General features: G+C 41.0%; 1 protein-coding gene across 4 annotated transcripts in view; it reads right to left on the minus strand.

Moving 5' to 3' along the window:
• Window positions 1-2,525: 2,525 nt before the first annotated feature.
• Window positions 2,526-16,580, minus strand: part of ARHGAP24 (Rho GTPase activating protein 24) — a 215,088-nt gene continuing 201,033 nt past the window's right edge. For all 4 annotated transcript variants that reach the window (XM_086747382.1, XM_086747383.1, XM_086747384.1 and 1 more), the window contains 5 exons: window positions 12,396-12,528; window positions 10,218-10,291; window positions 9,295-9,416; window positions 4,763-5,831; window positions 2,526-3,267 (listed from right to left, as the gene is read on the minus strand). In XM_086747382.1, coding sequence (XP_086603508.1) covers window positions 3,024-3,267; window positions 4,763-5,831; window positions 9,295-9,416; window positions 10,218-10,291; window positions 12,396-12,528 — 1,642 coding nt within the window. In that variant the 3' untranslated portion in view covers window positions 2,526-3,023. The remainder of the gene's footprint in view (window positions 3,268-4,762; window positions 5,832-9,294; window positions 9,417-10,217; window positions 10,292-12,395; window positions 12,529-16,580) is intronic.

Here is a 16,580-nt window from a genome sequence, read left to right on the forward strand (position 1 = left end):
TTGCCTGGATGGTTTATATTTTCTTCCAAGACTAAGTCCTAATTTCAAAGCAGGTCAAGATCCCTCTGATACATAAACAAAACAGAAATTCTAATTTCTTAGCCTGCCATCAGTCAGAAGGAGGGAGGTCTACTCCAGCTTAAGCCCTACATAAAATTCACATGGAGAACCACTTTCCTAGAGTTCCTGCAAAAAGAAATGTTTTTTTTTTTCAAGGATCATGCCCTAAAGAAATCACTGCAGTAGCATCTTCCAGTCTAACTCAAGAGTGTTTAATGGCAATGCTCCAAAAGACCAAAATAAAAATTAGGAGGATCTATATACATCAAAAATGATGATATTTTTTAACTGAAATAGTTTGTGCTATAAACCATCTTGGGGATGGTGAACACAAAGACCTGAAGATAGGCAAAAAAATGACTCTGAACTGCATTCCTGTAGTTTGTGGGTATACTTGGGGGCAGACCAAGAACTAACCCTCAGAAAGCCACCACTGAGCAAATTATCTGAGTTCAGAAACAGATGTGTACAAAGAAGCCTGTTCAAACAAATAAGGAAAACATGCAGCACATACAAATCACTGGAAGCTTCAAGTCAGTTCCTCTGAAGACCAAGGATAATAAAAATTGAACACAGAATGCTAACTACATGGACTATAAATTCGTTACCTTCTTCCATGCATATTCTATAGCCTAGGGCATTGAAGGCAGATATGGACTTGAAATGAAATTCCTATTCCGCGTCAATTTTGAACAAGTATCAGAATAACATTTTATAAAGTAGCTGTCATTTTTGTCATCATATCAGCTGATAACCTTGGAGTGACACCTTCCCCCACTGCCTTGCTGGTCACCTTCTGCCACGCCTGCGTGACTAAAATTTAGGTCCTCATTTACACAGGTCCTTGAACTAGTCTTAGAAATTGTGTATTCCTTTAATTTTTAAGAGAGCAACAGAACTTGAATAACATAGGAACTACTAGAGGAAATCAAAATAAGAAAATTGGTTAACTCTGAGAAAGCAGGACTTTCTCCACCTCCGGATACTGCTGCAGGGATGACTGTATACATCCAGTGTAAAAATACGAACTCCAGTTAAGAAAATACTTACCTCAGAGACTTTGCTGTCACATCAACATGTGTCAGATAGTGTTTAAATTGTGAGTTGACTTTGAGCCTTACTGCATCAAGGTCTGTCTCATTCAATTTAAAAATCAGAATTAATATAGTAATCTGTTGTCTCCTCTCACCATTGTGGGGACATCTTGTGATTGCTGCTAACTTATATGAAACATGTTCCTTCCTATTACCCTGATTTCTGATTTACAGATGGACTGGATGTGCACTAGACATGTTCACAGTAATTGGCACAACAGGCACCCTGACCGGGGACTCCGAACCTCACCAGACACAAATAACACACCCACAAGCACCATGTGTAATGCTCCACTGTGAATTAATATTTCTGTGAAATGTAAACATGCTGTTTGCTTCCCAGCATAATTCCCACATCTAATTAATACTTGTCTAAGATATGTGCTATAACCAAGAATGTTCTTTGAGGCTACCTTCATCGTTCTTTCTTAACTGGAATGAAAAAATAATTGCAATGTATTTAAGAGATACTAGAGGGAAGCCAAGATGTCTTAACAACCCTCTCTAATAATACAGCTTGCACTCCTAAATGCAAAGTTAAAAACAAAAACATCCTTACCACGGTGTAGAAAATACCAGTTATACTTACTACATGTAAAGATGCCAAATAGATTATTTATTTACAGCATGGCTTTGCTGTTTCTTTTTCATTGGCACTCTGCATGCTGTTAGGCTCCAGGCTGTTCCCTCTGTGTTCCCTTGGTGATGCTGAGAGACTGGGAACTTTCACAGTGTAACACTTGACAGTAATCTCATGAAGCATTCAGACAATGTGGTAACTTGCTAATATACACTGTAAATGCGGGGGGTGAGTATGTTGGTGTGTTTTCTTCCTTATTTGCTCTTTGTTATACAGTTGCTCAGGTAATTTCTACTGTGGACATTTTTTTTCTTTTTTTTTTCAGCACCCATCACATTGATGAGGCTCTCAGGATGCCCAGTTCATCCCCTGTGTGTCCCTTCACCAGCATTACAAAAATCACTTACTTTCACCCAGAGCACAGAGGTAAATCAGATGCAAATATTCTCAGAACAACTGGTTTATATTCCTGCTCTGAGCTACAGTGATCAGGCACAGGGCTTCTTTAGGGTACCGTAAAAAGCTCCAGTTATGTGACTGATTTCCCCTTAAGTTTCCCTTTCCCCTCTCCCATCTTCTTACTCTGACACCCACATTTGCTCCCAAACAAGCAGCTATTTACCCTTTTACCATAGTCCCCAATTTTGCTGACTTGATATCATGGTACTTTCTACCGTGGCCATCAATTCTGTTAAATTAGTACCACTTTATTTTGCCCGTAGCATGCCGCTGTTTCTTATCCTGCTGTCTTTTTAGAAGTGACGCAAATCAGGGTTAACCATTGGCACATATATCTTTAACATATCTGTTTATCTTCACTCCCCAGCAAGAGGGGTAACAAAAAAAAAGCAAACAAAAAAAAAACATTTGATATACAAAATAAGCTGATGGTAACACAATGCCAAAAATAGCTTATTATGTTAAGTGCAAGGGAGAAAAGCCTTGATATAAAGCTTGATTGCAACAACATTTCAATTTACCAGTTTAAATACAAGACTTGCATTAAAATATTTCTTGAGATACATTTCTTGCTCTCTAAGGTGATTTTTTAAAAATTTATATACACGTATCCAGTTGTAACACTTGACAGTAGTCTCATGAAGCATTCAAAGAGTATAACTTGATAAGTACACACTGTAGATATGAGTGGTTAATGTCTGTACGATGTCTTCCTTCGAGGGTTTATAACATTAGGTTGAGTACTAGCCTCAGACAGGTGACCAGCCACCCGATACAGTATAGCACCCCCAAGCCCTTCCCCAGAGTCCCACAGTCTATGCTTCCAGTGCTCACTGGATCCAGATGGTGTTGCCTCTTTCTGGTCTGCGAGAATCCACTGTAAGTTCTCCAAAAGTAGAGAAAAACTGCTCCATTTCCTTCTGCAACATATCATTCCTCTTCTCTGCATCTTCCTTGGCCCGTTCTGCATTACGCATTTTGATTTCTACCATTGTGAACTTCTTCCGCTCTTGATCCAGTTCTTCATGCAGGGCCATCATTTCTGTCTCCAGGGTGAGATTTCTCTGCTCCAAGCTGCAAAAACAAAATAAAAGCAGACAGCTCGTGAGCAGCGCTCCTCACTCACTTGAGCAGAAATGCACACCACCACCAAATTCATACACGTGTCTTTTCACTTACAAAGCTTAGACCGAATTTTTGAGAGGTGTATCTACAAACCATGGCTTCATCTATGAACGATTCTCATAGGGCAATCTCTTTGGTAGCTCATTTGGAAAATGCCTAGTAACAGCCACTGGCAAGGTGCACAGTAGCAAACAGCTCAATCTAATTCTCCAGGGACAGCTTACGTATTCCTTTTACTTCTGGAAATGCTGACACCCAGCTCCTGCTGTAGTTGCACTAGTGTCCCTTAAAAGGTCAGAGTAATGCCTTTTTTTTCACTACTAATCTCCTTTTTTCAGCTGATTTATCTGCTGTATCTATTTGCAAATACAGACCGACAATTTAAAAAAAAACCCTGCAATCAACATGGGTTCTGTCTAAAAAACGGACCCTACTTCAGATCTAGCTTTCCAATGGAAAGCATTAGAAATCCTAGTGGTACTAAACACACAGTCATCACGCATATTAAACATTATAAGAAGTGCTCTACCACACTGCATACTGAGCTGAAAATAGTGATGTGGGCGAAAGACTGCAATATTCTGTACGCTGCACTTCTGCTGGCTGCTGCTGTTGCCAGTAGCTCTCACATGTTGTGATTCAGCTATGATTTGGAGTGCCAGAGGTACCAATGCAAAGGACTGCTGTGCAACAGAGGTGAGAACAGGAAAACAAGTCCCGAGCAGCTTTAGTGAAGACCCTTTACTACAATGAGAGTGCATTCAGCTCTGCACTGTTGTGTGCACGAGTTAATGCCCAGCCCAGACTTTGAGGTTATTCACTGATCGTTATGGCCATCCACCCAGCAGCGTTGTGTGCAAGAGTCCACGCTATCTGTAGACAAAGATAAGGCTCTCCCATGCCTTCTTTAACGGGTCCAAGCTGTGAAGGAAAGGCTCAGGCAAAGCAGCAGTGCGGAGACAGGACCGTGAGCAGAGGTAACTCCCAGATGCAGCACTGTCTCAAGAGGAACAAGGACTCTGGAAAGGAGAGTTCCAGCAGTCTCCCAGTCCCAAAAACTACAGGTGGAATAGCCACGGCACTGCTTTCATTGAAAGGTGATGCCCAGTTGCCCTTCTGAGTCTCTGCAGAACAGGCATCAAGTATGAGAGCCTACCAATTTTGTTAATTAGATTCTACAGAAATTCACAAGGTTCTGGCTTTATTTTTATACCAATAGGACAGCGTGTCACAACCATAGCAAGAAATTGCTCTGAAACAAACCCCTTTGGATCATGATATCAAAAAAGCAATGTCAGAATATGTCAACACTGAAAGATGGGAAACTCAGTGGCAAGCACTCAGTGACTGCAGCTAGTGCACACTGCTAGCAAGTCACGAAAGGGAAAGCTTCTTGTATTTACTCTGCAAAAGACAGTCAGATAGTAGCGCCAACCCGCCTCACCTTTTTATCCTGGTCTCATACTCTAGTTTTTGCTTGGCCATCTCTTGCTTCAAGCTGGACACCAGGCTGTGCAAAGCACTGTGATTGTTAGTACTGCTGGCCACAAAGGTTTCACTGTTGTCGCTGCTGCTCGTGGCTCGGCTGCTGTGGCCTCCCACACTCCTTCTGTCACTTTTGTTCTCATAGTCACCTGGGTTAGAGAGATCTTCATGTGGTGGTCCATCCAGCACAGAGTCTTCAAAGTTACCTGCATAAAAGTCCTGCTCAGGGCAGGTGGTGGTGGATGAACGACAGGAGTTGGAGTGCTCAGGGAGGGATATTTCACATGAGGATGTTGACCAGGTAGCACTGTCCACACTCTGTTTGTCGTCAGAGTTCACCATAGAGAACTGCTGGTGGACATTGTCGTAGGTGGAAAGCCTGTTGTGCTGGCCTGACTCACTCACCGATTCCTTCTGTTTGTTGTCCCTCAGTGTGACGTAGCCATTGGGCACCCAGCCCGGGGTCCGGCTGTTGAGAGTGTTGCTGTGCCCGTCTGTGCTAGAAACACCCATCCGCATACCTCCGTTCGGCACGCTGTGTGTGCCCATCTTAGTCACTGGTCCTTTCAGGGATGACGTTCTCCTGGTTTGCAGGGTACAGTTTGGTAAGGTCTGGCTCTTCTCTGGGCCCTCCACAGAGCTGCTGAAGGACCCATTGGTGACTATGCCGCTGCCTTTATTAAAAGCAGGATTTTTTTTCACCATGAGTGGTGGGCTTCTGGTGACATCTAGCTTCTGGATGCTGTTCCTGGGGCTATTTGTCTTGCTGCCTGGCAGAGCAGTTGGAGACTCATTGTCCAAGCTTCCTCTTTGGGGAGACTCAGGTTTGTCCCAAGAGCAGCGCCTCACTGCCGTCTCCTTGCTGTTGTTGTTCTCTTTGTTCTGTAGCTGCCCCGGAATCACTTTCTTTGGCATTTCATTGTTGTTGTTGCATACCTCGGGTCCCATCTGAGGGTCTGCATCCTTGGGAAACAGCTCTTCATGTTTGCTAATCATCATGGACATTAGCTGCTGGACTACTACTGTACCTGAAAGGAGACACCAAGCACACGGTCATTAATGGCCTGTCCTGTTTAGGGCATAAATATACTTTATTCACCAGATTCCACAAATACTTAGTAAACATTCAGCTTATACAAACATTTATGTAATGCATCCATGTGTGTAACATCCCGAATGTTTAACATGCCTGTGTGGCAATGACTCGGGGGGGGGAAATTAGTTTCTCTAAGGTTTATCCTGATAGAAGAACTTCTTAGGTTAAAAGGCAGTTGCTACTTCCAGGACGGAATGCGGCTGGCATACTCACTACAGCAGTTCCCTAGGCAACACAGCCTGTCTCCCTCAGCGTACGCCAAGATGAACAGAACGGACAGTGGAGCGGAGTGGAGACACCGCAGCCAAACTCTGTTACACTCCCTGCAGGGACGGGAATTTTCTGGTACCTGGTGGCTAATAAGCCGTATAGTAGCTGATAAACTGCATTGCAGCTGTCAAACAAGAAGAATGCCAGTTGGTGAGCCAGGAACTGTGGTGAAATTGTGTCCTTTAGATGAAGAAATGAGGCAAGAGAATTTTACACCAATTAGCAATAAAAGAATGTATGACTAGAGTCACTCAAACTCTACCTTAATGTAAGAAACAGTATAAACGTAAATGGACCAGGGAAGAAAATTAGCAAGGACTCCATCATAACTTCTGGGATCAGTCAACTGGCTGAACCTGTGTTCTCCCCCACAGGGACGCCTATTGGGTCAGAACTTCATTCTATGCCTGCTATAATAACTAACCTAAGCTAGCTGTTATCAGTAACTAGAGTTTGGTTGTGTATCACTTCAAACTTGTTTTTGCAGTCAGTTTACTATCACCAGCAATCTTTGAACCTTATCCTGTCACAAATCTATATTTTGTATAACAAAATTCACTTTGCGCAAATTTCTGGGACCTTGAATAATTGAAATAAGGGGGATTGACTCAGTGGCTCTGTCAACATGGATCCCCGAATAGGTTAGTCAAATCACCCTCCGATACAGTGTGTTTGGACAGACTGGTCGGGTGTAAGGGTCTTTCTTGGGATACTGACAGACTGGGCAAACGTAAAGGGTTAATTGGCAACGCCCTCTCTTAATGTAACAATGCCTGAAGTGTGTCTGGCTACCAGGCCAGATCTGCACCATCTCTTCCTTCCATCAAACCAAACCAAGCCAAGCAGGCCTCACAGACCCCCTAAGAATAGGAACTTTTGCAAAAAACCTATTACCATAGCAGTAACTGCATTACAGGAAGACCACAGAAAGAGACGATGAGTAGCAAAGGATAACATCACTGTAAGTGATGTGTTTCAACTCAATGTGGCCAACATTTTAAAAGCCAAAGTCTTACTGTGGAACAGCACTTGTGTTTAGCAGTTAAACAGAAAACAGGCAGGCAAGGGATTTGCACTGCTGGAACACAGATGTTTTAGTCTTTTGGAGCAAATCAGGGCAACAATATGACAGAATTAATGTGACTGCCTTTAACCACTCTGTGGTGAGAATATATCCAACCAGGAAACTATGTCACGTTATAGCACAGTATGGAACTAATGCAGGACCACAGCTTGCTACTTGGTGAAATAAATGGCTATTTTTCCTCTTAAAGAACAACCTCTTGGTGCGCAAACCACTAGACTGCACTGTAATTTACACACTAGCATTTATAACTGGATTTGCGGTAATAAAAACGTGCAACTCTATTTCGTTAAGCATACCCTCATTAAGGATTATTAAGAATATTTCAGGAACAAGGTCAAGGTAGTTATAATAACCACTCCATTTTTAAGCTCCTAGAGAGCTTTCAGAGGCATGCTGTGCTCTTCTAATCAATAATTTCCCACTGTGCAGTATTGTTTCAGATCAACACCTTTGTAATATTCCAGATCTTTATACCCCACCCTTAAAAAATACAACTACTAAGAGCCAATTCAATGTGGGCATTCAACAACATCTTCTCTTAGTGTTCATGTTTCATTGTTTGTTTGCTAAGGCAAAATTGTACATTTGAACCACACAGCAGGAAAATTCACTTAGTTACTCCCATAGCACATTTAGCGGTATTCCTTCCGAGAACACTAGCTGTTACATACAGAATTTTACTACAAACATTGCAGGCAACTTTTACTCAGGCAACTTTTACCTCTGGGTTTGACAGGAAAAATTTAGCCCATGATTGGAATTCTGGAAATCTCTCTTGAACCAAAACAAAAACAACACTTCATCCCTATTATACAGGTATGGTTACCCATAGCTCCTTCCTCCTTGAGGTGAAGAACTCCTCACATTCCTCCCCTACTCTAGCATGGGGTCCCTCCCACAGGCAACAGTCTTTCACAAACTGCTCCAGTACGACTCCTTTTCCACGGGGTGCAGTCCCTCAGGAACCGGCTGCCCCAGCGTGGGCCCTCCAAGGGCCACAGCCTCCTTCAGGCATCTGCCTGCCCCGGCGTGGCATCCTCCACGGGCTGCAGGTGGATCTCTGCTCCTCCATGGACCTCCATGGGCTGCAGGGGGACAGCCTGCTTCACCATGGTCTTCACCACGGACTGCAGGGGAAAATCTGCTGGGAGCTACTTTACTCTTCCCCCTCCTTCTTCACCGACCCTGCTGTCTGCAGCCATTCCTCTCACAAAAAATGCTTCACAATCAAGCTCAGGCAGATGCCTCTCAGGTTCTCGTCACATCTCATCTCCTTTCTTCTCTTCTTGCAGCTGGGGTGGGCCGGATCAGGTCCAGTTGGCCGCCAGGTGGGAGGCCAGAGGGTGAGAGCCGCAAGGCCCACAAGGCTGATGCCTCCTCCTCTCTGCCCTCGCTGCTGCTGCTTCTTTTTTTTTAAAAAAAAAAATATTTCCCGCTTAAATATGTTATCACAGAGGCGTCACCACTGAACATTCCATCAGCAATTGGCTTGGCCCTGGCCAGCAGCGGGTCTACAGCCGAGTCCACCAGACAAACGAGAAACTTCTAGCAGCCTCCTGCAGAAGATGCCACCGTAGCCACCCCACTAAAAAAAAAGCAACCCAACACTGCTGGAAATAACAGAATGCAGCTGACAAGTCAATCACTGATGTGCAAGAAGGCCTGTAATGTACCACTGCCTTGTGGGGGATTCTACATAGGTCACTGCAGTATGAACTGGTACTAAGTTTTTCTCATACTCAAGAACCGTAGGTAAAATATTAAATGCACTCCAACCATACGTGCTGAATAAGACCATGCCATATTTGTAAAAAAAGTACATTTTTAGCAAGGTTGCCAGAGCAGCATAACCTCATCCAAAGCCTGTTTGCAATTACACATTTCAGCCACTTTGACAGTAACTTGCAAGATTTAACCCACAAGTTCATTTTGGTTGAAGAATTCTGTGTCTGTAAAACAGATATATGGAACTTACTGCACATACTGTTAATAAACCTAGAGACTTCTTTCCATTACAAGTTATGTACAGTAAGCTCACCCTCCATGATAGTCAGAGGATCTTCCACTTTGGGGCGAAGGATGTTTGGGCCAAAAACAGTAGCCAGATTTTGCACACTCATTTTGTTTACGCCTGAATAAGACTGGACTTCATCAAGGAATCTGTGGGAAAGAAAGAGGCCTTTAAGGAGTATGCAAAAATGAAAAAAAAAAAAAAAAAGGCAAAGCTTTTAATGGTTTCTTAACATAGTTCAAGTATTCCATTCCAAATCCTCAAAGAACATCTTGAAAGCTCAAGGCTATTCTGGTCAACTTCTTCAGATTTTCTTCAAAATTATACATTGTTAACAAAATTTAAACGTCAATCTGGACTGATTACAAGATAACTCTATTGAAGATGGTAACTTTCTCCAGCATAATTAATCAACTACTTTTCTGATAAAAGATCCTTGAAATGCAAACTGTCAGTTAAAAAAGAAGTTTATATTCTTCTAATTTTTTTTTTTTTATGCTGGGAACTTTCTATAAGTTCACAAATTGCAACAGTGTAAGACATGTTTTTTTAAGATTTTAGATGTATCCATGCAAATATTCTACATACTACAAGACATACACAGTTTTCAAGGATACCACACTTCAGGAGTGCACAGCCAAGGCCAATAACTGCAGTTAGAAATGGGAAAACCAGGGTCCTACAAAGAGGACAGAATATATTCACTTCAACCTTCTTGCGTTTCTTGTTGAGTCTGGCCTGCTTATGAAAGGAAAATCGTAACTGTGCACCTTGATAGAGCAAATTAGTAATTAGTCATACAGTAAACCTATATATTTAGTGCATTCAATTAAGTTCGCCAGTCCTCTGACTGTGAGTAATGCTCTTCCTTCAGGGCATGTACACAGACAGGTTTGTCTGTCAGCTCACAGTTATAAATACCATTGTGATAGTCTTGCAAGAACACTTACCTACATATGTATTTCAGCAGATTATAATTGACAGCTGGCAGGCTCTTCACTTGCTTCACCAGTTCTTTCAGGCCCTTTAAGTGGTTTAAGAAAAATACAAAGAGTGAGGAGGCATAGTTTCTTAGTATTTTACCAGAGATTAAAAAAAAAAAAGTCAAATTCCAATTACAAGATAATAAACACATCACTGAAACTGTTAAATGCTATATACAGGTTACCATCAGGAACAGCTTGTAGGACCCATTTTGGATGGGAAAGCTATATTTGGCTAACAAAGATTAGCTCTGGATAAAAATAAACAAGTAAATAAATAACTTGGTTTCATCCTGTCTCTCCCTTCTCTTTCCTTCTTTCTCTGACCAGCAGCTTCGTTCCTCGTCCTGCTGATAACAAGGCTGAGGCTTCCAGGAACATTTCTGGTTTGAACTAGTTGGCGTTTTCATATGAGAAACTCTTCGGGTATTTTACCCAGTTCTGGTCCATACTGGATTCTGGCCAATCAACTAATTTCTGTGCCCTATGGAAACAGAACCTGGCTACACGCCTTACCAACCAGTGCCTTTAGACTCTGTTTCAGTATGGGGTTTTTGGTACTTTGCCAGCATCAGTGGGGTTTTGATTACAATACGTTATGAAAACAAATGCAAACAAAGATGGGTGGACCATGATGGTGCACAACTGAAAATCAGCTGAAAATCTAGCCAGATAGCCTTATAGCTGGACTGTTAAACCACCGTAAAGAGGACTGAAGCGGCTCATCATCTACAGTACTGATTTTTCATAAACTGCCAGCACCAACTCCAGCACTGAAACACCAAAGTAATTTGAATCTTGCTTTCAAAATGAATTTAATGAAGTTATTTGCAGTATAGTTGCAGAGGAGCTACACAAATACACTCTGGACTAAGCCAATATAAAAGGACTAAATTTTAATCTGAAAATTAATATCAGTGCAAGTATAAACAGCATGATGACTAACTGTGGAGTTGTCAGGTGGCTTTACGTTGGAGCTGTCAATGGTTAGAGACAAACGCAACACACACAAATAAATAGCTGCAACTTTAGCTCTGAGGATCCCCTGCCAGAACTTGTGCAAAAAGCAGCTCAAATTAAACCAGACGAACAGCCCACTCCGTTTTGCAAGCAGCTGATAAAAATTTGCACCTTGTAGTAAGCTGTAAAGGACAGCAAAGAAACCAGTCTCATTTCAGTGGATATAAGAGGTTATGACCATAGAAGACAGTTTGCCACACATCTTTCTTCCCCCCTGCCATTCCATGAGATTGGAGCAACTACCACCTCTGTTGTTGGCTCAGAAAGGCAATGGTCTCTCAGTTAGAGAAGAGGGACTCCTATTCAATTAATTAGAAGATTAGGTGGGAGGGGTTCCAGTTCTAGCAGGATTTGAAACGTCAAAAAGGAATTAAACAGAAAGAACCTCCGTAGAAAGTTAGGGGAGTAGACTGAAATCAACATAACGAGACTATTTGTATTTAATTTGAAAAAAAAATATCAGGGTTGACCTCATTATCCATAAGCACACAGAACAATGTAAAAGAAGCCCTTATTTTCTTATGTTTTCAGACTAATATATAGTAGGCCTGTGCCACTGCAGAGCACAAATAATCTGTCAGAACCCTTATTTTTGCTCATCTGTGTTATACTATTTTAGAAGACTGTGGAAGGTGGCCTGCTTCTAGTAGTCCCCTTCTATCTTTTTGAGGCCTTCTGATTCAATGACAGGCAACGAATAGAGTTTGTTGGCCTTTAATCAAAAGTCGGTAAAAACTAGCATCCTGATGCTTAGAAGAAAATGATCCCTGATTTAATGGCAAGAGTTGGACAGCAACTACTAAGACCATTCCTTTTACAGTTCAGAATGATAATCCATGAAAATACAAGTCTATTCCATGCAAAATGGAAGCTACTGACCATAATGATGTTTACTTGAACTGGATTCAGTGACACGCAATATATACAGCTAAGGTTATGCTATGCACCTTTATTTAGACTTTCAAATGACATAAGTGGCAACAAATTTCATATATAAACAGCCTCAATTAATAGATGCACATCTGAAATTAGGATAAGTAATCATCAGCTTCTCTCCTCCCCAAAATTGGAACAGGTTATAACATGTCAGTTTTTAATTTCATCTTACTCAAGTTCCCAACTCACCGTTTCTTCCTCCTTGCTGAGCATTTTGGCACAGGAAAGAAAATCTTCATATTTTGCATATGGTATGACTGGTTCTGGGAGTTCCCTTAGGTACAGCTTAAGCAGTGATGCCACTGTGTGCACATCTGTATTGCTGTTGGGTTGGAAGACAAGAAGTCATTACTGTGAACCAAGATAATACCATGAGATTACAGGCTAAAACCTGCCACTTTTCCGTCGTCACCCCAGATTTTACTCATCAGCAGTATATACAGTTATAGATCATAACTGTAATCTGTTTTTTGCGGGGTTTTTTTTTTGTCCTATAAAGAACTTAGGATACCTGCAAGCAAGAGTCTGACAACTCCGCTGATTATAGATTACAATAATTACACATAGGCCCTATTTGCAGGCACAGGTATTGAGAAGATCCTGGCTCTCATTGACAGGCATCTCACATCAGGCACACAAAATTCATCTTAACTGATGCTTTTCATTTTCACCTGAGACAGAAAGTAGGCGTTGTATTTACACAGTGGGGATTATTCTTCTACTACAGATGGCTCCAGCTCCCAAAACATGCCCAGCATGTCTCAATTCCACCGTATCACCATCTCCTCTGGTATCAGTATTAAGTAAGCAAGTTTTAAAGGAGACAATATATACCACAGGTGTGTAGTTGAAACTTGCCCATCTGAATTACAGTTCTTTCTCTGGCATGCACCTTTTTTCCTATGGGGTCCCACAAAATGACTACTGTGCCTTTTAGCTGTGCTGTTACACCAAAAATCTGCATATACTTTACACAGAGAACCATTAATCCATGGGAAATTTATTTTAGGTCCATTCTGTTCTAAGTAAGCTAAGCCACTGCAAGTCACCAAACTTAGAAAATGTCTGAGTGCTAGCACAACAGCTAACATTACAGGGCTGACAGTCAAAGACCTGGTATGACATGCTTTCTCATCATTACATTTGCAGAAACTTAAGGTATTTGGGATATAGCTAGTAGGAGCCTAGGCTGTTTATGGGGTGTACTCAAAGTAAGAAGGTGGGAGAAAGAAATCACAACTTCAGAGTATGTGATAAAACTTGCTTAAATATTTCTGTGGTGTGTAAAGTTACATTGTGGTAACTTAGGAGTACTTATCTCAAAATAAATAAATTGAAATAGATAAAAACTACAAATTAGCATGAAGAAATCTCTTTTGCATTACTTCTGACTCCATCTCTGGGTTTAGCTACTCAGGCATTTATTCAAATCCTTTCTGGAATGTTCTATATGCTTTCCCTGTTTCAGATAAAGAGTTGTACTGCAAGCTGGCATTGTTCCCCTTGACTTCTAAAAAATTAAAAAACCCAGCTCCTAAATGATGCTAATTTCATTCATAAGAAACAGAAAATGCACAGACATTTCCACACCGTGCATTATTGTGTATTTTCTTTTTCTTTGAAGACTTCACACTTGGAAAATTTTTTAAACTCACAATCTCTCAAAGAGAACCACTGGTATTTGATGCACTTAAGCTTTGCTAGAGGTATGTTAATAATTATTTAGGAATGATCTGCTAAAATAACAATGGCTTTTATTAAGTAAAATCTTAACAAGAATGATGGAAACGACCTTAGATTAATGTGGCTTGGTGTGAACAATCTAATCTAACAGAAGAAGAGAAATAATAAAGTCCTGTATATATTTAAATGTTAACTACCACCACTCTCCTCAAAATAAATTCCCAGAAAACATTTCTATTTCAATCATGAATAATTCCCAGACAAAATTCCAAAAAGTGTTTTCTAGAAAAACTCTATAAACAAAGCAATAATGTAAATCTGTATTTTTAAGGAAGATTCAAATTCTAATCCCTTGATTGCAATCTTCTCCTTGTAGACTGGCTTGGATCCAAAGCAGGAACCCTGTGTTTACCCCGCCCTGCTCCTCGGATGCAGATATGTAAATAACATAGGTAAGGAACAGTACTATACATTAAACTAGATAGAGTTGTACTATTTTATGAGATTTCAAATGCTAACTCAGATTTGGCCTCTAACCTTAGCCTTCTACCTATCCCCAGTCCAGACACAAACTAAGTGAACTGAAGCTCTTCTTGACCTCCTGGCTAACAAAACTCTTCACAGACTGCACAACCCCAGGTCTTAAATCCCAGACCCCAGCAATCGGTCAGGTAGCTGCTTACACACCTTGTTGCCATCGGTGCTGGTTTTTAACGGCATGCATGCCCACGCAGTTGCCACTATTCAGCCTTATCCACGAAGTAAATTTTACAGAGAGATCTTCAGTTTGCTAAGCTGTCGGTGCATCAGGAAAGCAAAAAGCAAATACAGAGGGATAGACTTCTGCTCGTCAGACACTGAAGGAGAGCAGCAGCCACAGGGATGTGAACTGGCAGCCTCAGGACAGTGCCCTACATTGCAGCACCAAAGGGAGCACAGGCCATCAGTCTGCAGAGAATTTAACTCTGATTGCCCAGCATTGATGGTCTTTCCAAAGATTTTATTATTACTATTTTTATTATTTAAACAAGAAAACTTCCCAGGCCTCGGTGAAGAACCAAACGACATCCTTCCAGAGACTATTTCCATAGAACCAGAGAGGCTTTTCCAAAATACAAGATTCAAACAGGCTGAGTGAGAGAAATTACTGAAGACCAATTAAAAGTTAGCACACAGGCCTCCCTGCAAGGGGATTAAGCAATATCACCTTCCCTTCTTTGTACTGCCAGGATCATGCTTCATGTAGTACATAAGAATAATTTTACACAAGTGGAATACTTGCTCCTTGAGGGCACAGCCGATGGAGGATAAAAAGGCTGAAGAAGGGGACAGAAGCCCTGAAAACTGATGCAATTTATAAACTTTCTCCTTTCAATATGAAGTACTATATGAAGACTATCACTGTGAAGGGTTAGCTGAGTGCTAAAAACTGGCTCTACCAAGGAAGAGCTGAGAGAGAAATGCAGATGCCAGATACCAGGCAGCAACAGAACAATAAGAAGTCTTGTATTCTCAAGCTACCCTCCTGAAGTACATGCTGTATTCGAGTCTACAGAAAGGCACTTTCTGAACTGGAATTAGAAACCTCTGTCCCAATTAGTAGACAGGGACACATTTGGAATTTTATTTTATTTTTAATTTGTTCTTTTTAAAATTTGCTTCTGTTGACCTCATGCTAAGGCAATACCGCAGACTGCCACAAGATGGTGAGATTGCAAAATAAGATTTTGGAAAATTTGTTAAGTTTTTTTTTTTTTTAAACTACACTGGAACACTGCTTAGGACTTTATATATCTATACAGAAATTACCATACAGATTTTGGCAGCATAAACAAACATACATAGACACACATATTGCTTGCAAAGCTCTTTAAGAACTGGAATTTTTAATTCTATTTAGCAACAGTTAGACAAAAGCTAGAAACTTTCTTCTTTCAATGTAAATATTGGTATAACAATATGTCAATGTTTTTATAATAATGTAAATAAAAGTGTTTCATATAATCTGAGACATGTTTAGACCTTGCAGTCTAGTACTATTTTTTTCACCTTTTATTTTAAAATACAGAGGAAAACTTTAAAATGGCAGACTCCAGCATTACTCCACCTGTATTTTCAGTGGTTTAATCCACAAATACCATTAAGTGCATTTCAGGCACAGAGGACAGCTGTGAGTTTCAAAGGAGGGCTGAACGGCAAGCACTCTTGAGGACTGGGAGCATTTATTTCCCTTTCTGGTCTGCAGTGTTCTATCCACAGCCTAAGTCAACCAACTCCACAGCCTAAGTCAAAAAACAGCATTTATATATCTGCCTTGAGGGCATTTGTATAGTTTGTAAGACGTGGATCTTTCCAAGGCCTGTAGAGAACCTTTTCCAGCTATGACTGATCAGTTTAAGACAAGGCAGTATTTCTTCCCCCAAACCTGGCCTTGCTGATACTGTAGGACCATTACAGCTACAAAAACGTAATGATTATACAGATCTTGGTATTTCTCTTGCTATCTGACAGTGTAATATCAAACTGTCCTATGATTACACATTCATAATTAACATGATTAAAAGTATTCACTAACAAGTAGTAAAATAGAGAATGTCAATTCCAGCAGAAAATCCTCTGTTATCTAAATTGGAACAACCCTCATTAACTGAGGCAGACTTTCTCCAAATGCACGATGAATAAGTACAAGTT

Source organism: Chlamydotis macqueenii, chromosome 4, assembly GCF_036417535.1.
Source record: "Chlamydotis macqueenii isolate bChlMac1 chromosome 4, bChlMac1.mat, whole genome shotgun sequence".
In the NCBI taxonomy this organism is placed as follows: Eukaryota; Metazoa; Chordata; class Aves; order Otidiformes; family Otididae; genus Chlamydotis; species Chlamydotis macqueenii.